A 24,079-nucleotide genomic window follows, 5' to 3' on the forward strand; every position below is an offset into this window, starting at 1 on the left:
AATGCGATTTTGGTGAATAATATTGTATGTTGACTGTTATAACATGTATATATTTGGGGTATGATGGTGCTCGGAGGAAATCATGTATGATTACCCATGAGCAAAATTTGGATTCTTGGAAGGGGAAAAGGGATGAATTGATCTCCATTGAGTATGTGACGCGTGATGAATAATACTAAGTGGATGGCTTGACAAATTGTATGTGAATTGGTGTGGTTGGGTGTAATTAGGTCTTGTGTCAATCATATCAATCATATGATTAAATGTATTAAATCAATAAACAATCATTAATTTATAATATATATATATATATATATATATATATATATAGTGTCAATTATCACTATTTTATAATTATTGTTTCTCAATTTTTTATCACATTTTATTATCCAAGTTTTAAAATTTTTGTACATTTTATTACTATAATCATTTTTCACATTTTAGACAAGTGTGTTTGTGCTTATTTGTAAAAGATATTTTTCGATAAAATAATAGGTTTCAATTTTGTATATATTTGTCTAATTTATTTATTTTGAAATATATTTTTAGTTTTTTTAATAAATAAACCATATCAATTTGTAATTAAATAATTTGTTTGAAAATTGAGAGACAAATATTTTATTACATATTATACTATACTGTGAACTTACTTTTAACAATTTAATTAGTGAATTATAATTTTAGACCATCAGTATGCAGCAAAAGTCCCATATTTGGTATTAAAGCATCGCATACGACAATGAGTACGCCCTTCCAAAATATATAAAAGGTTTTTTGATATAAAACATCAAACTATTTTCAATACATTTTTCTTGTAATCTATATATATATATATATATATATATATATATATATATATATATATATATATATATATATTCTTTTACTCTCTTACGTTCTTAGGGAGTCTCATTGCTGCTCTTGATTTATGCTTGCACATCATAGCAAAGAGTAAAATTATGTACAACAACATAAATTAGAGATGTTAAAATGACCACTTAGTCCGATTTGACTCATCACAGGTTGACTATTTAATGATCCAATTCAATTCGGCTCACTTATTAGCGAGTCAAAAAACTTTGAATCTGGTTCGATCCACCATGGATTGGTAGTTTAAATGTATTGACTTACTGACTCAATTAAAAAAATACAATTTCTTTTTCTTCCATCCCAAAAAACTAAATTATAATTTGTATTAGAATTTGAATAAACTTCAATACAATCGAAAAGGATGTTAAACTCCTAATACAAACCGATATCACAAAAATACAAATTATCAATGTGTTTGTTAAAAAAAACAACTCGACCAAATGAAAAACACTTGTGTAACCCTTTATCTACGGGTTGACTCACTAACTCGGCTTACTACGGATTCAACTCGGGTGAGTCGGGTTTTTGATGGGTCGGGTCAAAAATTAACTCACAATGAAATTTGTCAAAAAAAAAAATTAACCCAATCCGGTTTAAACCCGTAGTGGGTTGGGTTGGCTCACAGGTTCTAACCCATTTTGACAACTCTAACATAAATAGATGAGCTAAAGTCATTTAAAACATTACTAAGGTTTAGGTATTATGACCATAATAAAGAGTTTTTCATATAACTATATAGATTTGAACATTATTGTCGCAACCAGGGTCACGACGGGATGACGAAAAAATTATTTTAAAATACAAAGGAGTCACCATCATAGTTTATTAAGGAAAACTATAAAAAAACCTTAAAGATTTTAGTCTTTGAAACCAAGTTTAGGTTCGGGAGTCGGTTATGTGTGGGGAAGATATTAACACCCCACAACGTCCGTCCAAAAATGGTTCCCTTTAATTAAGTGTGCAAAATTAATGTAATTTTAAAAATATTAGATTTCCCCCAAAAAAGTCAAACAGACAAACAAATACAAATTGGTAAAATAATATTGTTGAAAATGTTAGTTGAGCCCGACAAGGATTGGCTTTGCTCATACGTGTCTCCATTTGCAATGGAGAATCAGGGTTACGTAGTTCTTAAAAACTATTTGGAAAAAGATTGTAAAAGCATTTCAAATTTTTGGGAGGTGAACCCGACAAGGACTTGGCCTCGCTACTACATATTTCCATTCATAATGGAAAATCATGGATCACGTAGTTCTAGATGAAAAAAATTATTGTAAAAGATATGATTTTTGGAAGGTGAACCCGACAAGGATTGACCTTGCCCCTACGTATTTCCAATCAGAATGGAGAATCAAGGATTACGTAGTTCTAGAATAAAATATTGTTTGAAAAAGATGGAAGGGTTTGTATACTCAAATTGTTTTAGAGAAGTTTTGTATGTTGTAAAAAATAGTTATCAAGCAAGTCCGAGACCCAAAAAGATACTTAAAAAGTATAAAAGCTAATGATTATCAAGTCAGTACGAGACTCGACATGATAATTAATGTTATGAAAAATAATCATTATCAAGTGAGTTTGAAACTCCACATGATAATTAATGTTATGTATGAAAATAATGGTTATCAAGCCAGTTCGCGAGTTGACATGATAATTAAAGTTATGAAAATTAATTATTATCAAGCAAGTTGAGGACTCGACATGATAATTATAATTATGAAAATAATGATTATCAATCGAGTCCGAAACTCGATATTATAATTAATGTTATGAAAATAATTATTAAGATTGTTTTCTATATATCAATGGATTTCCAAAATATTGCAATTTTTTTTAAATTAAAATAAACATTTAAAGAAAAAAGAAAAAAGTGGCACTATTAGGCATTAACATAGCAATATTAAGGTTTTTATAACAGCATACTAAGCATTGGGATAATAATAATAATAATAATAATAATAATAATAATAATAATAATAATAATAATAATAATAATAAATTATTATAACAAAACCTAAAGTTAATTAATGCTTATGCTAATAGGAAAAAACGTTTTCTAAATCTTCCGACAATAAAAATTGATTGGTGTGAAACGAATAAGGGGAAAGGGAAAAAGTGTCCCAGTGAAACCAACAATTGCATGTCATCTCATCATGACGGAACTCCAAATGCATGCATTAAGCTAAAAAGCTAAAAACTTAGGAAGAGAAATATACCTTTAAAGCGTTGCGCCATTTTTTATTATGCATGATTTAACACATGTTCTAATATGAATGGAATGATTCTTTGAAACCAAATCTATTTTGCTTAAATACTAAATGCACGAAACATACATCAATGCAAAATTAAAACCACCATGCAAAAGAAAGGTCACTCATTGACGACATGCATATACAAGTACCATACTGAAAATGAGAAACATCAATGGCAGAGAAAATAATGTAGTTGTGGACAAACACAAAAGTGATAATAACCTCTGCTCCTGAAGCCAATGCTTTTAATGAAGCCAAAACCAAAGTACCACAACCGAGGAATCCTATGAGTGCTTCTTGATTATTTTCTTTTATTGTTTTGACTGTTTTTCCTTTTGGTGCATAGTCTCTATTTTTCGCCCTCTTCCTTTTCTTGACGGGTTTCACTTTCCAATAAATGCTTGTAGGTGCCTTTGGGTTTCAGTATCATTCCTTTCTCCCTTAGTATGAGTTGTTCCGGCAATGTTGAGCAGACTCATGAGAGGCAAGGACAAATAATTTGAAGAAGGAAACGTCGATATTGCCAGCAATGGTTTTAGCCAATGACGTCCCCACATTCTAGCAACATCAAGTGGAAGCCATTCATTGCGAGGAGGATCTGACAGCATTTTAAATTGCCTCCACAAGCAGCATAATGCAATGGAGTGCTTCCAGCTGACACATTTAATGCAGCCATATGAAGGGCAGTGATACCAGCATCAGCTGTTTTATTTACAACCTGTAATGAATGAAAATGAGGTGGGACCCAAAGTAGGGGCTGACATGCCAATAAAAAATCAAGGACACGTGACACAAGATCTTCCAGAAGATAAGCGCAGGAAAAGCACACGTACAAAGTTTGTTAGCTCAAAATTGCGTGAAATTGAGTGATGCAAAAAGAGGGGTATAAGTTTTCGGTTAGAGGAGAGAGGAGGGGGACTGGCAGTTTTCTTTTCTCTTTCTTTTGGAATTCTGTTTTTGCTGTTTTCCCTGCTTGTTACTGTGACTATGCAGACTCCACTATTCAGACTATGAGAGAATAGTTTATGCAGGTTTATAATAATATCAGTCACCTTGACTGACGTTTTAATAGCCTTTCTATTCATCATTTATTGTGTGCACTGTTAGTCCTTGTTATATTCATAACAATTGGTGCTTTCACATGGCCGAAAACACGCGTCTCAAAGACCTTGCCAATGACGTAAAGCGGATTTTGGAACTCGTGGAATCTCGCAATGCTGACTACAATCTCCGTTTTCACACCCTCGAAAAGGCTATGGACGACCTTGTTCAGAAACCTAGTGATGGGTCATCTGGTTCAAACCCCAGGGGACCCCCATTTCAGGTGCGTAATGTCAAAATCGATTTTCCACGCTTCGCTGGGTCTGATGTACTGCAGTGGATCTTTAAGGCTAACCAGTTTTTTGAGTATTATAATACACCGGATGATCAGAGATTAACCATTGCGGCCATTCATTTTGATAAAGAGGTAGTCCCATGGTATCAGATGATGTCTCGCAATACCTCATTTGTATCATGGCTTGACCTGACCAGAGCCCTTGAGCTAGAATTTGGGCCATCCGCATATGAATGTCCTAGATCAGATTTGTTTAAGCTGCTACAAAATAGGTCTGTTCAGGAATATTATGTTCAGTTTACTGCCTTAGCTAATCGGGTGCAGGGGGTTACTTCGGAGGCCTTGCTGGATTGTTTTATTGGCGGTTTAAAACCGGAAATTCGTCGCGACGTTATTGCTCACAGCCCCACCACATTAATGCGATCAGTATCTCTAGCCAAGCTGTATGAAGAACGCTATGCCTACAAAAATAAACCCTATAACCTTTCACCCACTCCAAAAATTCTCTCTACTCCATACACTCCAGTGTCCCAAACCGTGAAATCCACTAGCCTCCCACCACTCCTTCCGACACCAACCCACTCTACCTTCAACCCAAACAATGTTAAAAAACTGTCTCCAGCGGAGGTCCAACTTCGTCGGGAAAAAGGCTTGTGTTTCACTTGTGATGAGAAATATTCTCTGAATCACAAATGCCCCAATAAACACTATTTCTTCTTGCAAATTGTTGAAGATGAGAATTTACTATCTACTGAGGATAATAACATTATTGCACCTGAGCCTCCAGATCCGGTTACACAGTCTGAAACGCTTGAGCATCATTTATCTCTTAATGCCTTAAAAGGCTCTTCCACGGTGGGCACAATGCGATTTAAAGGCTCTATCAATGGTATTATCCTGCAAGTCTTGTTGGATAGTGGAAGCTCAGACAATTTTATTCAACCAAGATTAGCCAGTTGCCTTAAATTACCTGTTGAGCCAGTTCCAGATTTACAAGTGTTGGTGGGAAATGGGCACTCTTTAATTGTTGAAGGGATAGTTCGACACTTGGACGTTTTGATTCAAGGTCACCGTCTCAAGTTATTTGCGTATCTTCTGCCTATTACGGGTGCTGATTTAGTTTTGGGAGCTGCATGGCTAGCCACACTTGGTCCACACATCTCTGACTACAGCACCTTAACACTAAAATTCTACTTGGACAACAAATTTGTGACTTTTCATGGTGAAACACTGCCAACAGCAAGTCCTGCCCAATTCCATCATTTAAGACGAATGTCTCATACGCATGCTATTGCTGAACTATTTACATTACAGGCTGAACCTTTTCCTTGCTCTCAGGATGAGTCGTTGGACATACCTCGTGATATGGAACCTGCATTGGCTCTTTTGTTGCATACATACCAACAAGTCTTTGCTGTCCCTAAAGGTTTACCTCCTCATAGATCTCAAAACCATGCTATTCCTTTGATGAATGGAACAGGCCCGGTCAAGGTAAGGCCTTATCGATACCCCCATAGTCAAAAGCTGCAAATTGAAAAAATGATTCAAGATATGTTGGAGGAGGGCATGATTGTTCCTAGCACCAGCCCATTCTCGTCTCCCATAGTTTTGGTAAAGAAAAAAGATGGCACATGGAGGTTTTGTACCGATTACCGAGCTCTAAATGCCATCACCGTTAAGGATAGTTTCCCCATTCCTACTGTAGATGAGTTACTTGATGAATTACATGGTGCCAAAATTTTTTCCAAACTTGACCTCAGATCTGGCTATCATCAAATTCTGATGAAAGAGGAGGATCGGCATAAAACAACTTTTAGAACTCACCAAGGCCATTATGAATGGCTGGTCATGCCCTTTGGGTTATCCAATGCCCCAGCCACATTTCAGTGCTTGATGAATGATGTGTTTAAGGGCTTGTTACGAAAGTTCGTACTGGTTTTTTTTGATGATATTCTCGTCTACAGTCCTTGTTGGAACTCTCACTTACAGCATCTGGAACGCGTCTTGCAGCTTCTGCTGCAACATCAACTATATGCTAAGTTTTCGAAATGCTCATTTGGGTTGCAATCGGTTGACTACTTAGGCCATTCAGTTTCTGGAAATGGGGTGTCCATGGTGCCAGACAAGATTAAAGATGTGTTGGAGTGGCCTGTTCCCGTTAATCTCAAACACCTTCGAGGATTTTTGGGCCTCACAGGTTACTACAGACGATTTGTTAGAGGATATGCATCTATAGCTGCACCTTTAACTCAGATGTTAAAGAAAGACAATTTTCATTGGAGTCCAGAGGCTTTGTCCGCATTTGATTCCCTCAAATTAGCTATCACTCAAGCCCCTGTTTTGGCTTTACCTAATTTTGATAGACCTTTCACATTGGAGACTGATGCTTCGGGGTTGGGCATAGGGGCTGTGTTGAGCCAAGAAAATCATCCCATTGCCTTTTTCTCAAAAAAACTAAGTCCGAGTCTCCAGAGGAAGTCTGCATATACCAGAGAGTTCTACGCTATTACGGAAGCTATTGCCAAGTTTCGCCACTATCTGCTCGGACACAAATTTGTCATAAAAACAGATCAAAAGAGTTTGCGGAGTTTAACTGACCAAGCCATTCAAACTCCGGAGCAGCAAGCTTGGCTTCACAAATTACTGGTTATGATTTTATCATTGAATATAAACCTGGTAAAGACAACATTCCTGCTGATTCCTTGTCCCGATCTTTTCACATGGCCTGGTCTCATCCTCAGCTTTCCATTGTCACTAAAATTAAACAGGCCATGCAGAATGATACGAAAGTCCAAAACCTGCTCGAGTTATGTGTGACCAATGAATCCCAAGATCCTCATTATAAGGTGAATGATGGTCTCTTATATTGGAAGGGGCGTTTGGTTATTCCTGATGATCTTGCTCTAAAGCAACTAATTGCACATGAATGTCACAATTCTCTGGTTGGGGGCCATGCAGGATATACCAGAACTTTGGCTCGAGTTACAGCCCAATTTCACTGGCAGGGCATCCATCAATTCATCAAGGAGTATGTTCGCAATTGTTTAGTGTGCCAACAAGCAAAAACAACCACTACAGCCCCTGCCGGATTGTTGCAGCCTTTACCCATTCCAAATAAGGTTTGGGAAGACGTTGCTATGGACTTTATCACAGGGTTGCCTTTGTCTCACGGTTACACAGTTATTCTAGTGGTTGTTGATAGGCTGTCTAAGTATGCTCACTTCTCTGGACTCAAAACTGATTATTCCAGCAAAAGTGTAGCTGAAACTTTCATGAGGACAGTGGTCAAGTTACATGGAATTCCCAAGACCATTGTTTCTGACAGGGACAAAGTCTTTACTAGTCAATTTTGGCAACAACTATTTAAACTGAGTGGTACATCCCTAAACATGTCGACAGCTTATCATCCACAATCGGATGGGCAATCTGAAGCTGTCAATAAATGCCTCGAAATGTATCTTCGTTGCTTCACATTTGACAGCCCGAGGGATTGGTATAAATTACTGTCGTGGGCCGAATATTGGTATAACACAGCGTACCACACTAGTATTGGTATGACTCCCTTTAGGGTGGTATATGGTCGAGAACCTCCTCAACTGCTCCGATACACTCCGAATAGCCACGATGTCATTGCAGTACAAGAGCAGCTTATGCTTCGAGATGCTACTCTAGCTAAATTGAAGTGTAATTTACAACGAGCCCAACAGGTCATGACAAAATATGCGGATGAAAAGAGAATGCATAAGGAGTTTGCCATTGGTGATATGGTTTTGGTTAAACTCCAACCCTATAGGCAACACACTGTTGCTTTAAGAAAATATCAGAAGCTCAGTTTACGCTACTTTGGTCCTTATCGGGTTATTATCAGGGGACCGACACAAGTGCCACAACTGTTAATTCAGTGGGAAGGTTTTGATGAGTCTCATGCAACATGGGAAGATAAAGACGCTTTCATACTAGCATATCCACTGTTCAACCTTGGGGACAAGGTTGATTTCAAAGGGGGACGCATTGTAATGAATGAAAATGAGGTGGGACCCAAAGTAGGGGCTGACATGCCAATAAAAAATCAAGGACACGTGACACAAGATCTTCCAGAAGATAAGCGCAGGAAAAGCACACGTACAAAGTTTGTTAGCTCAAAATTGCGTGAAATTGAGTGATGCAAAAAGAGGGGTATAAGTTTTCGGTTAGAGGAGAGAGGAGGGGGACTGGCAGTTTTCTTTTCTCTTTCTTTTGGAATTCTGTTTTTGCTGTTTTCCCTGCTTGTTACTGTGACTATGCAGACTCCACTATTCAGACTATGAGAGAATAGTTTATGCAGGTTTATAATAATATCAGTCACCTTGACTGACGTTTTAATAGCCTTTCTATTCATCATTTATTGTGTGCACTGTTAGTCCTTGTTATATTCATAACACAACCCTCGACAACACACTTTGTTCATGTGTGTTTTTCACATTTGATCCATCACCTTCCACATCCATGCCAGCATGTAAAGATTCAAAAGGAGCACTTGGAACAAAATCTGCAACAACAAGTCTGATGCATCTTGGAAACTTTGCCTTTGGATTGGGTGGAGAAGCTGTGTGGTGACGTGGCAACCTTTTGTCTCTCTTTCTCTCTCTGTTTATCTAATAACTGTATGAAACAGAGAAGGGTAAAACAAAAAGAAAGGAAAAAGCAAAGGTTGAAGGTGGTAGATAGGAATGTGCTTGAAGTCGGTGTTAATGGTGGTGTGGTGTTGTGGTGTTGTGTGAGAAACCTCTTTAATGAAGTGGAGAAAGAAAAAAAGAACTCGAGGAACGAGGTCAGAGACTATGAAATCATGACATCTTCTTTTATTTTTTTAGCATAGTCTAAGATATTAGTTGTGTGCAGATGGTGGAAGTACAAGGAGAATGTAGTGGAGTAACGATAACATATAATCTATGATGCACCGATACTTCAACTTAGGTCACGTATCCGTATCCGATACGAATTTGTATCCGATACTGTAGGATACTTTATCGATAGTTATAAATGAAATATCTAATTTATAAAGTCGTAATACACTATAAGAAAATTTTAGTGACAAAAAATAATTACTCACTATATATATATATATACATATATATATATATATATATATATATATATATATATATAGGTACCAATTTAAAAAATAAAAATTATTTGGATATATATATATATAAAGGTACCAATTTAAAAAATAAAAATTATTGGCAACTAAAATAGTTTCAAAAAAATATAATTGGTCTCTAAATTGATAATTTAAATAGTTTATATTATGAATTAGTTTCTAAATTTGTCACTAACATTAGCTACCAAGGTTTTGACTACTAAAATAATTTATTTCTAAATTGGTCATTAACATTAGTCACCAAGGTCTTGGCTACCTAAATATTAGTCTCTAAGTAGAAAATTGTTGTCTAACATATTTTTTAGGATAATGATATTTCAACAAAAGTTTTTGACAAGTATTTGACAAAGGTGACGTGGCAGCGATTTTTTTTAAATTTTAATTACGAAATGGTTAGTTCACATGTGCAGCGGAAAGAGAAACCAAAATAAAATTAAATGTAAGTTAGAGAGAGAAAGTAAAGAGAGAAAAGGGGGAAAGTGAGGCAGGGGGTTGCGAAGTGAGAAAGTGAAGAGAGAAAAGGGGGAAAGTGAGCCCGTCGGAGTTTGTGGTTTAGTGAAAGTGAGATTTCAACAACCATTTCGCCGGGTGGGGGGGTGGAGGATAGTTATCAGTGAAAGCGAGAAAGATAGAGAGCAAGAGGGATAAAGCGAGAACGAGAATGAGAGAGTGATCGGAGTTAAGCATTGCAGATTAGTGGTGGATAATTGCAGTCATTGACGCCGTTTGGGTGGGTTACCAGAGGCAGGTCGTAGAAGAAGTCGTCGACGACAAGGAATTCGTCATCCCGAGCGTACACAACTGTATAAACAGCTGACGCCGATGTGGGTAGTAAGGACGCTGTATGTGGGGAGTTGAAGCAAAGTTTTTTGAACAAAACTGCAGGACAAACCAATAAACCTAATTAAAATGTGGTAAATACGTTATTCTTATTTCATTACTTAAGAAAAATATTCGTATGCATAACCCAATTCCAATTCAAATAATTAAGTGGGAGTAGTAGCCTCACAGGACCCTAAGTATAAACCTGATAGAAAAGCGGGGAGTACACATGAACTTTTGCAATACTGCTTCAACATTGAATAAACATTATTCTTAAGTCGCCTTTTTCGACCATTGACCATCAAGTAACTCAATCACGAGGTCTAATGGACCAATTAAAATTGAATTAACGGAAGTATGTGGATTTAATATGTGCACACAATTGTATAAATAGTTGACGCCGATGTGGGGAGTAAGGACGCTATATGTGGGGAGTTGAAGCAAATTTTTTTGAACAAAATTGCAGGACAAACCAATAAACCTAATTAAAATGTGGTAAATACATTATTCTTATTTCATGACTTAAGAAAAATATTCGTATGCATAACCCAATTCTAATTCAATTAATTTAGTGGGAGTGTACCCTCACAAAACCCCAACTATAAACGTGATAGAAAAGCGGGGAGTAACTCGCAACTATGTGGGGAGTACACATGAACTTTTGCAATATTGCTTCAACATTGAACTAACACTATTCTTAAGTCGCCTTTTTCGAGCATTGACCATCAAGTAACTCAATCACGAAGTCTAATGGACCAATTAAATTTGAATTAAGTGAAGTATGTGGATTTAATATGTGCACACAATTTTATAAACAGCTCACGCAGATGTGGGTAGTAAGGACGCTGTTTGTGGGGAGTTGCACCGAAGTTTTTTGAACAAAGCTGCAAGACAAACCAATAAACTTATTTAAAATTTGGTAAATACGTTATTCGTATTTCATTCGTTAAGAAACATATTCGTTTGCATAACCCAATTCCAATTCAATTAATTTAGTGGGAGTGTAGCCTCAGAGGACCCCAAGTAAAAACCTGTTACAAAAAAGGGGAGTTACTCGCCCCTATGTGGGGAGTACAATCGGACTTTTTCAATACTGCTTCCACGTTGAATAAAAACTCTTCTTAAATCGCCTTATTCGAGTAATGGCCATGATGTAACTCAATGACGAAGTCAATCACGAAGTCCAGTACACTAATTAACATTGCATTCGCTAAATTTTGTGCTTTTTCAACTACACAAACCAGTAAAAAATATTTGATGCAGATATGAGGACTTATGCATACATATGTGGGGCGTAAAGGCAAACTTTTTTAACAAAACTGCAGAAAAAGCAAACACAATTAATATAATGTGTAAACACATCATTTGTGTTTGATTCAGCCCAACAAATATTCCTTTCCATTATCCAATCCCAATTCAAGTAATTTGGTGGGAGTGTAGACTTACTAGAGGCCAAATTCAAACCTGTAATGGTAAGTGGGGAGTTAAGTACAACTACTTGGGGAGTGGAGTTCAACTTAATCAGTACTGCTTGCATATTGTACACAACTTTATTTAAATCTCCTTATTGGAGCATAAACAATTATGCAAATTATTGACGAAGTCCAGACCTCCAATTAACACTACTTTCACTGAATTTTGTGCTTTTTAAACTCCACAATCATGTGTAAAACATGTCACGCAGATGTGGGAGTTATGCAGATATGTTTAGGGAGTTTGGGCAAACTTTACTAAGAAAGCTGCAAAAAAAACCCAATACAATGATTTTAAATTTAGTAAATACATCAATAATATTCGATTCAGTCAGACATATATTGCTTACAATTACCACATTTTAATTAGGTTTATTGGTTTATCCTACAGTTTTGTTCAAAAAACTTTGCTTCAACTCCCCACATACAGCGTCCTTACTACCCACATCGGTGTCAGCTGTTTATACAGTTGTGTACGCTCGGGATGACAAATTCCTTGTCGTCGATGACTTCTTCTACGACTTGCCTCCGGTAACCCACCCAAACGGCGTCAATGACTGCAATTATCCACCACTAATCTGCAATGCTTAACTCCGATCACTCTTTCATTCTCGTTCTCGCTTTATCCCTCTTGCTCTCTATCTTTCTCGCTTTCACTGATAACTATCCTCCACCCCCCCCCCCCCCCCGGCGAAATGGTTGCCGGAATCTCACTTTCACTGAACCACAAACTCCAGCGGGCTCACTTTCCCCCTTTTCTCTCTTCACTTTCTCACTTCGCAACCCTCTGCCTCACTTTCCCCCTTTTCTCTTTTCACTTTCTCTCTCTAACTGACATTTAATTTCATTTTGGTTTCTCTTTCCGCTGCACGTGTGAACTAACCATTTCGTAATTAAAATTTAAAAAAAATCGTTGCCACGTCACCTTTGTCAACTACTTGTCAAAAGCTTTTGTTGAAATATCATTATCCTATTTTTTATTACTAAAATTGGTCATTTTCTTGTAGTCGTAATTTTATGATGACCATAATTTATATTTGTTATGTTAACAACTTTAGTACACATAATTTTAATTTAGATTCACACAATAATAATTATATATTCGTTATATTTTTAAGAATTGCTATACACTTTTCATTATTCATATAGCATGTATCCATCAGGTATCATATCTTATTATTTTCAAAAATAAACGTATCGATGTATCGGATACGTGCTGTATCTGATACACGTATCGTATTCGTGCATCATAGCATATAACAATTTATTTTGAAAAAAACTTTCCTTACTTTTTGTAATTTTAATATTATTTCTTTACCGTTATCTTTGTTCATTTTTTTACAAATTAAAATATATTTTATAAAACTATTTTGATTATTTAAAAACTATTTTTTTCTATTTTCAATTTATTATTATTTTTTATTATAAAAATCTTTTTTTTAATTCTTATTCTAAATCATTAGTTTTATTTTTTTTTGTGTTTGTCTTTTAAAAACTTATTTTCATTATAAAACTTATTTTCATTATAAAAGTTATTTTTCTTATTTTTTCTATTTAGTTTATTTTTCTATTTTTTTTAAAAAAAAAGTTTAGTTATGTTATATTATATATTTAAATTAGTTGTCTAGGAAATAAGAAAAATAAGATTATTATTACTAAATTTTTTTTATTTTTTTTATTTTTTTTATTATTTAGTCATCTGGACGAAATTGGATGTTGACAATTATGGTCATAATAAAATATCTACCCTACAATCTTATAATATCTTTCATTTAACAATCAATAACTTATTCCATCACAAGCAATTTTACATCACATATACTCAGCCTTTCATAGACATCCCAACTGAACAAGACCTCTGGAGGACTCAGTGTATTGATTAGACTTTAGGACCATGCACATATTATACTTACCTCCCTTTTCAAACCCTTTCCTTACCATCCCATGGCTATACTTCAATTTGAATAGTCTAACAGGGTAAATCATTAATATGTAAGTTCAATTACAAAGTTGAACTTACACACAATGATCTCCCTCAACTCTCACTCTAAGTATTTTTCTCTATATGAGTCCAACACTTAGTTGAGTAAGGATAATCCTAATACAAGTCATTCCATCAATACACTTCATATATTACTCAAACATTTACATCACCACCATTGAGATTTCTATCTCGTACTTAGAATCAAAATTCATGTAACATCATCAAATCAATCAAAAAAACACATCAGGGCATTGCCCAACGACATCATCCCAACTCCAACATCATCAGGCCACTAATTTCAAGAATCCTAAGTAATGTCCAACTACACTTCCAGGGGCCCAACGCCAACGACCCTTGATGTTCTATGTCAAGATGGCGTTACAATGGTGTTGGAGTGGCGCCTCGCATTACCTCCATTGAAGCTCTCTAACTTGGGATTTTAGAACCAGTGCCTAATGGTACTTGTTTGGTGCCTAACTGTTGAAGTAGAAACATATAACCTGATTTTTCTACATTAAGATATTCTAATTAATTTGTCTAATTGCTGCCACTCTTTTTATACTAAAACATCATTTTATAACCTAAATCATCTAATTTAAACAAAAGTTTTAGAGTATCACAATATAGAGAAATCTTTGCACATAAAGATTCATAGAATTAGATAATCAATTCACACATTTCACCATTCAATGTAACCATACATCTGATAGACTAAAATTAAACAATTTATCAAATTTAGTAAGCATGACAATATATTTCTTCAAAATCTTATACTTCAAATCCAACCATAAGACAATTTGATACAACATTTTTAACTGTAAAAATTTTCCCACTATAGTCCACTTGTCACGCGACTCTATGTACACGAAAATAACTTCAATTCAATTATATGTCCTTTCTACAAGAAGCACCAATACTCAAAAGACTCGGATAGAAGAAGATGGAACCACATGTAGCTTGTCAAGCTTACGTGCATGGACAGAAGAAATCAAATTTTAAGAGAGGGTAAATGAATAACTTACTCTAATTGATATTTTAATCAAATGGATGTGTAGAGTCCTCCTGTCGTGAGTTCAAAGGTGGTCTCTAATTGAAAAACAAATAAGAGATGGGTGAGGAAGCTTAGAGAGAAGTTAGAGATGATATAGAGGAAATATTTTAGGAGGGATAAACAATATCTCCATATAAACTCTATATAATAAAAATCTATTTATAGCTTAGCATTTTTAATAATAAGTTATACATATATCATGTTATTAAACCTTCTATGATTTTATAATTATTCATTTTCTAGGTCTTCAGTTGTACATATAATTGTACAAAACAAATTTCATACAAATTAATTTGTACAAAATTTATTCTAATGTTTTTCCAATTTGTACAAAATTTTATAATCTATTTATAGCTTACAAAATTTATTCTTCACAAATAACATTTGTATGTGAAATATTTTTAAAAAAAAAATATTTATTAAAATTTATAAAATTAAATAATTATTAAAAATATTTTAAGGCTTATATGTAAAGTATTTGTCTATTGAAAAATATTTAAAGAAAAAATTCATTGTAGATGATTTGTTGCTATTAATGTATATTTTAATAATTAAATTTTAATTTTACAATTTTCTATAATAAAAGTTTAGTCTGAATATTTGTTGAAAATGCCCATGAGTTAAGGACTCATTTTAAGTTAATCACTTTATATATTTTATAAAATGAAGATTGTTATTCTAAAACTTGATTTTGTAAGGGTGTTAATGTGCAATGATAGAAACTTTGTAAATGTGGTAAAAACATAGTTGTTGTAACTTGACTTTTCATATTTTAATCCTTATTTTTGAAAATAGTTTTTATAAATAAAGGGAGGAAGCCTATTTTGAAAAATACAATAGTTAAACAAGTTGAGTACCGAAAAACTCTATGTGGAAAAATTTTGAAAATAGTGATGTGGGTAGAGCGATTAAATTTCACTAAGTGTGTTCTTAGGTGATTAGTTGTTGTTGGTGTAACTAGATAAAGTTATTCATCTTTTGTGTTACTCAAATGAGGTATTGATCCTTTGTGGTAATCAAGGGAGGTGTCTTTCATCTTTTGTGGTTTTAAGAGATGTGTTTTGTATCCTAAAATATGCTTACTTGATTGTAATATTCAGTTTATTTTAATGTTTGGTTAATCTCTCTTTTAAGAGTGATTAAAAACTAGACGTAGGATCTTTTGATCTGAATAACTATACAATAGTTTGTGCAAATTTTCTCTTTCATTGCTCTCTTTAATTAACTATTGTTCTTATAAAGAAAAATATTTGATTGTAACTCTTATTTTAAAAGGAAACTTTAAAGCATACGTTTTTATCACGAAACCAATTTATCCCTCCCTATGAGTTTTTGTCCAAAGTAAATATTTCGTTGTGCAATGATTATAAAAGGTTAGACTAAACTTAGTAAGAAACTTAAAGCAAAACTCTGTATATTTCCAACTAGGTATCTAAAATGTAAACTAAACTAGAATCAAACTAGGTTAACATGAAAAGAAGCTAGAATTTACTACTATAAACCAAAGTTGTTTAAGATTTACACTAAAAATGACTTATAAAAGAGCTAATTAAGCTAATTTTACAAAAGTCAATTAAAAGACTCTCTAATCTAATTAACTAAAAACCAAATTAACTACAGACTCTCTAAACAAGAAAATTTTGAAGACTTACGAACTTATCAGATAGCCTCGAAAAATATTTTGTAATTCATTCAATTATAATCCATATTAAACTTATTTTTTCCTATGGAAGAAGATAGAAGGAATACAATCATAGATCTTTAAAATAAATAAATAAAGCACACAAAAAGAATATAGAGCATATATGGAAGAAGTTATATATTATGTATGTGTTTTTTCTATACTTATATGTGCAGACCGTAGAAGATAAATGGTTTGTTTAGTTGGCAATTGGAAAGATAAGATGAATGGTTGATATCAATAAAGAGGATCACTTATTTAAGTAATAGACAACAAAATAACATCAAACTCCATTAACATGTAATGAATGCACATTTATGAGTACAAATTAAATAACCATTATTTAGTTTAATGTTATTTAGATTATTGTTTAGTTGCAAATAACTTGTTTTCTATATTGAATGATTTTATTCTTGAACAATTATTAACTATACACAAAAGATTATTAAAAGAAATAGACAGAACTTGTTAAGTCAACCATGGTGCATTAATGTCTTTTTTCCTTAATTTTTGTAAGGACATAAAAACTAGCTAACAGTAAAAGTGATCTTTAAAATATGGAGTTTTATTAATAGAAGTCAAGCTTTTAAATAGAAAAATCAATTAATCCAGTTTCATTTTATAAAGCCCATTATCTTTTTAAAATTATTTCTTTTTCTTCTTTTGACTGTTCTTTCTAAGATTCTCAAAGATTTGTTCATCTGTTTGAAGATCGGAATACACTATAGGAGCCTTAGAGTAGAGGAAACAATCCTATTTGATCATAATTTTCCGAGTAAGTTCACTTTTTATCCGTTTCTTGTGTCATTTTAGAAATTTGCTTACAAGGGTGGGTAAAGTGCTTGCATGTGACTCTTTTGTTTTCAAAATGAATCTCTTGTTGTTTGTGATCATTAGAATGTGTTTAAATCATTATTTACAATTTTCTTGGTACAAGTACAATATCTTGTATGGGATAAAGTTTGTGGAGTTTAGTTAAGATAAAAGCTCAAGTTTAGATAAGGAAAGCTTAATTCTTGAGTTACATTTACTAATTGACTTGGGTGAATGAGGATTTGATGAAATGTGTATAGTAGAGATGATTTTTTTTTTCGTTGAATAATGATTGAGATGTTTGTAGTATGGATGTTGATTGAGATTTATTGTTGAATCTAATGTATGTGATGTTGATTGTTTTGTTGATCGGTTGGTTAATGAGATGAAGTGGGCGATTATAGGTTATTGAGGAATTTTTATTGATTTATAATTTAAGCGATTTTTTAGATGTTGTGAGTATATAGATTTTTGAGATATATCAACCAAGTCAATTAGTTCCAATTGAGATAAAAATTTTAACAGAATATAACTATTTTGACAATAAAAATGAGAAAAGAATGCTCATTAGATCAAAGGACTAGTTGATAAATTTGGGAGGTTCTACAATTATGTAGAGAGAACTCTAGAAGATATGATATATAAGTGAGTTTGAAATTATTTGACTTAAGGTAACCTATTTTAGAATTGGATTATACCTTTTGTGACATGTATAATGGAGAAAAACATAATGGAAGCAAATAATACCAAATTAATATACTTATTTGTTTCCTAAGTTGATTTGACAATAGTTGCCAAATTACTGGTCGAGCCACAACTAGTTGAGTGAGAACGAGAAATTTAAAATTTATAGAATGCTCCATATGATATACTCGTTGGGTGAGTCATTATCGTTGGGCAAGCTTAGTGGATTTGCTTTCAGGAGTTTGGGTCGTTGAACGAGTGACATTATCGTTAGGCGAAAAATATTTGTAAAAAAACAAAGATTTTAGGGTGGTTGGGTCGCTGAATAAGGTGTGGATTTACTGGGTGAATTTTGTTGGATTTCTGTTCCAGGGCTTGATCGCTAGGCAAGTGATATTATCACTAAATGAAAATATATTTTGTATAATTCTAAGAGCTTAAGGGGGTTGGATTTTTAAGTGAGTTCTGGTTTTGTTGAGTGAGTAAGAGGAAAAATCTTTAAAATAAATTATGTTTAAAATATTAAGAGCTTCCATATGATATGCGGGACCGAGTAAAGTCATGACTTATGTCATAATCTGTAGAGAGGTATGTGGGCTTCAATAGAGCCAAGACTTACACCATAATCTATTGAGAGGTATGTAGAACTCAGTAGAGCCAAGGCTTATGCCATAGTTGTTGTTGATTATATATATGCATGTAATGTGGATGTAGTTATTTCCTAGGAGGAAATACTATGTTGTGTGATTTATAATATGTGTATTGAATAATGATGTTGAAGCATATTATCCTAACTTTATTAATTATCGAACTCGCATAGATAAAGATAATTAGCTTGTTAGAATTAATGGAGGTTTTATAATTTATAGAGGTGATATAAAAAAAAAGATTGTGTCTCACAAATAGAAGGAACTTATCCTATCATATGGAAAGGATATAATTTGTGATATAAGGTTGAGTAGAAAAGACCATATTCTACCAAGAGGTCATATGACAAGTGCAAAAGTACAACATGTTGACAATGGTGATTATTATTGTGTTGAATGATCTTTTGTGTGGTTGTTATATGAGGTTCAACAATGTTTTATTTTTAGGAAGGATGTTTTACCAAAATATGGTAGCTTACCCTAGTTTATGGTTTAGGTTTCCACTTTAATGATTGTGTGCTACACAAGAGCAAAACATATTGCAGGTGGAAGTACTCAACAATGAGGAGTTGAGAAAGGTTTTGTGATGTAGATATTTTATATATGTATATATTTATAGTGTGTGTTTCAAATGATATGTAAAAATATTTTGAAAATTTTTAATAAGAGGAGGATTGTAAACATATTATACGTATATGAATTATTTGAAGAAATGTAAGATGTTTAGTAAAGTTATTAATGGTAATATAACTTCGGGTTAAATATGTATTTAATCCTTGAAGTTACATGTGAAATTTGAATTTGTCCATCACTCAAAATTTGAAACATTTTGGTTCCTAACCTTTAAAAATGAATGAATATGGGTCTTTTAACTTAATGGTATTAATATTTTTGGGATTGTTAAATAATATTTTAGGCTGACATTTGGGCTGAAACATGTCAAAATAGTGAAAACAACTTAAACATTATCCTAAAATGGGTTTAACATGTCAAAAAGCTAAAATGCGTTTAAGATGTCAAAAAGATTTAATGAAGTTAGGTTAGGAGGACTATATCCATTCATTTTTTTAAGTTTGGTGATCAAAATGTATAAAGTTTAAGACATGGACTAATTTCAATTTCGTATGTAAGTTTAGAGATTAAAAACATACTTAACAATATAAATTGAAAGTATAAGTGTTACAATTTTTGTATTCTATGTTTTATCCATTGTTCTCTTAACTTTTTCTTTTTCTTTTCTTTTTCACCAAATCATGTTAAAAGTGTTTTAAAATGTTAGATATATCAATAAAAGAAAAGGTATAATTAATCTCTATTTCTTATATTTATAAAAACTAAATAGAAAAATTGTTAAAAAAATATTTAAAGAAAATAAATTAAGTAAATGTTGTTATTAATAAATGGATTAAATGTTTTTGGTCCTTTAACTTTCAGTGAAAATTGAAATTAGTCCATCTTCAAAACTTTGACTTAATTTAATCCCCCAACTTCAGAAATGCGTGTCAAATGTGTTTCATGATAACATATGAGATGTTGTGAGTATATAGATCTTTGAGATATATTAACCAAGTCAATTGGTTCCAATTGAGATAAAATTTTTAACATAATATAACTATTTTGACAATAAAAAATTAGAAAAAAGATGCTCATTAGATCAAAGGGACTAGTTGATAAGTTTGGGAGGTTCTACAATTATGTAGAGAGAACTCTAGCAGATATGATTTATAAGTGAGTTTGAAATTATTTGACTTAAATAACCTATTTTATAATTAGATTATACCTTTTGTGACATGTAAAATGGAGAAAAACGTAATGGAAGCAAATAATACCAAATTAATTTACTTATTTGTTTTTTTAGTTGATCTGACGATAGTTGCCAAAAAAAAATATTTACTGCTCGAGCCACAACTAATTGAGTGAGAACGAGAAATTTAAAATTTATAGAATGCTCCATATGATATACTCGTTGGGTGAGCCATAATCGTTGGGCAAGCTTAGTGGGTTTGGCTTTCAGGAGTTTGGATCGTTGAACGAGTGACATTATCGTTAGGCAAAAAAATATTTTGTAAGAAAACAAAGATTACAGGGTGGTTGGGTTGCTAAACAAGGTGTGGATTTACTGGGTGAATTTTGTTGGATTTTTTTTTCAGGGCTTGGCAAGTTATATTGTCACTAAGTGAAAATATATTTTGAATAATTCTAAGAGCTGAAGGTGGTTGGATTTTTAAGCGAGTTCTGGTTTTGTTAAGCGAGTGAGAGGAAAAATCTTTAAAATAAATTATGTTTAAAATATTAAGAGCTTCCATGTGATATGTGATATGTGATATGTGGGGCTGAGTAAAGTCATGACTTATGCCATAATCTATAGAGAGGTATGTGGGCTTCAATAGAGGCAAGACTTACGCCATAATCTATTAAGAGGTATGTAGAATTATATATATATATATATATATATATATATATATATATATATATATGTGTGTGTGTGTGTGTGTGTGTGTGTGTGTGTGTGTGTGTGTGTGTAAATAATGATGTTGAATGTAACGTCCCATTTAATTTATAAACGCAATTAAAGGAAACGCCACACATAAGATAGAATAAAAACGTAGTCCTGGGGTTCTCAACATCACCCCCACAAAATTAGGCACACCACGATGCCAACAAAAGCAGGATAATGGTCTAACTAAAAGCTTACAATGTAATAACCACGAATACAGGGGTCATAGCCCTAAAGAAAACATGACAGAAAGAAGTATAAGGTACAGCCCAGATGGCTAGGTAGCGGAATCGCCGTTCCCTTGTTGACCACGAGAACCTCGCCCATCTGCTCCCATCAACCAAGTTGATGATCATCGCAAGGAAGAACAGCCACATACAACACAACCATGCAACAAAACGGGTAAGCTAGAGCCAACACATATTCATCATGAAGTTAAATATATTTTCATCATCTCATATCCATATAACAACCAAACATGTTATGACTCTTCATTCAATACCCTACGACTCGACTCGACTCATCCGGATACGTATAACTTAGTCGGATTCAGCGGATGCTTGCACTTGTGGTGGATACCTCTGCTCGAACCTGAGTTGCTCATCCTCGAGCTATGTGTTACAAGTGTTACGATGAATCAAATCTCCCTTACCACAAGGTTAGCCCTTAATGAATTTCAGGCCTCCTGCTACTCTCACCACAGGAGTCAGTCCGCTCTAAGTGAGACTAACTGGCCCCTTAGAGTGTCAGGATACAGTCCTTACCTTGAATCCTTACTTAGTTATACAGATGGGGCACCACCATGGACACCCACTAACAGGGGCCATGGAATTACGTCCCGACCACTGAAGCGCGATCCCAGAGGTCTCACCTAGAGACCCCAAGGAATTTATGCGCTGACACGGACCAACATTCATAGCTCAGAAATAAATGAACGTAAAATCATATTTACATTTCCATGCCAACCCCTGAGATTAATTCCTCATACGCATCATATTTCGAATCCATACCTCTGATCATCACCACCCCATGAATCTAGGGTCTCATCTCATATTAATCACGTGTTCCTTTAGTTCCAAACCACTCATTCATTTCACATGCCAATATCATACCCAACCCGTCATACGCAATTCATGAATCATGCCAAACATACCTCATACTCCATTATATACATATCACTCATCATACAATCATACTCAACCAAAACAGATCGTTCAGGAACAAACAGACATTCAATCACAGCACTGTCTCGCCCAGCATCTCGCTCAGGCTAAGGGGTCTCGCTCAGGCGAGGTGAGCTCGCTCAAGCGAACCCCCCCTTCGCCTAGGCGAGGGCCCGAAAGGGCATCCAGAAACCAATGCGGGATCTCGCTTAGGCGAGACCCCTCTCGCCTGGGCGAGATGTCTGCTCGCTCAAAATTCGAGCGGGTCGCCTGGGCGACCCTTCGCGCAAACTGGTTTGGGTGAATCCCTGTTTGTCTCGCTTAGGCGAGACTAGCTCGCTTGGGCGAGATTAACAGGTCTCGCCACTGTTTCACCTGCAACAGCCATTACTTTTCGAACCAACCAAGCATACAAAGCATTCAATCACAACAAATCGAAGGTTTTATCCATGCAATCAGTGAATAACTCAGGAACAGCCAAAACAACACCAAAAGACTGGAACCCTAACTTCCCGTACCTGGAAGTCAAGTTAGCGGGACGCTCCGACACGCACACAGGAAACCAAACGGTCCTTAGGGTGGTCAGCAGCTGGAACGGACGGTAAAACAGAAGAAAGAAGGCGGGTTATTACTAAACCCTAACAATAACAGCAAACATAGACCATGAAAATAGAAGCATGAGCCAAGGGACGACTTACGTGAGTAGGACTGAGTTTGAGCTTGAAGGAAGGGGACCTTAGGGTAAACCCTAGCAGAGCTTTTCGTGAGAGGGAGAGAGGGTTGACGGCTAGATCTGTGAGAATGAAAGTGAGTGTGGGATTAGGGCAACATGAAAGCTTTTATCCTATGGGTCGGCCTTTAGGCCCAATACTGTAGGACAGCCCACTAACTTTAGGGCAGAAAATAAAAAGGGGCCTTACATTGAAGCAGATTATCCTAACTTTATTAATTATCAAACTCGTATAGATAAAGATAATTAGTTTGTTAGAATTAATGGAGGTTTTGTAATTTATAGAGGTCATATGAAAAAAAAAATGTGTCTCACAAATAGAAGGAACTTATCCTATCATATGGAAAGGATATAATTTGTGATATAAGGCGTAGAGCAAGAGCTTAGGTCATAATCTCTGAAGAGGTCATATGACAAGTGCAAAAGTATAACATGTTGACAATGATGATTATTATTGTGTTGAATGATCTTTTGTATGGTTGTTATATGAGGTTCAAAAATGTTTTATTTTTAGGAATGATGTTTTACCAAAATATGGTAGCTTACCCTAGTTTATGGTTTAGGTTTCCACTTCTATGATTGTGTGCTACACAAGAGCAAAACATATTGCAGGTGGAAGTACTCAACAATGAGGAGTTGAGAAAGGTTTTGTGACGTAGATATATTATACATGTATATATTTATAGTGTGTGTGTGTGTGTGTGTGTGTATGGTCTTTCAAATGACATGTTAAAATATTTTGAAAATTTGTAATAAGAGGAGGATTGTAAACATATTATAAGTATATGAATTATTTGAAAAAAATGTGAGATGTTTAGTAAAGTTACTAATGGTAATATAACTCCGGGTTAAATATGTATTTAGTCCTTGAAGTTACATGTGAAATTTGAATTTGTCCATTGCTCAAAATTTGAAACATTTTGGTTCCTAACCTTTA

The 24,079-nt window shown here is 34.1% G+C and overlaps 1 protein-coding gene across 1 annotated transcript; it reads left to right on the plus strand.

Annotated features, from left to right (window-relative positions):
* Positions 1-4,260: 4,260 nt before the first annotated feature.
* On the plus strand, positions 4,261-7,656 carry LOC146881659 (uncharacterized). The gene has a single exon (XM_085669287.1). The coding sequence runs from the start codon at positions 4,261-4,263 to the stop codon at positions 7,270-7,272; it is 3,012 nt and encodes a 1,003-aa protein (XP_085525413.1). The 3' UTR covers positions 7,273-7,656.
* Positions 7,657-24,079: the final 16,423 nt, after the last annotated feature.

Source organism: Vigna unguiculata, chromosome 11 (assembly GCF_037176805.1).
Source record: "Vigna unguiculata cultivar grain cowpea cultivar isolate G323 ecotype 2 chromosome 11, ASM3717680v1, whole genome shotgun sequence".
Classification (NCBI taxonomy): Eukaryota; Viridiplantae; Streptophyta; class Magnoliopsida; order Fabales; family Fabaceae; genus Vigna; species Vigna unguiculata.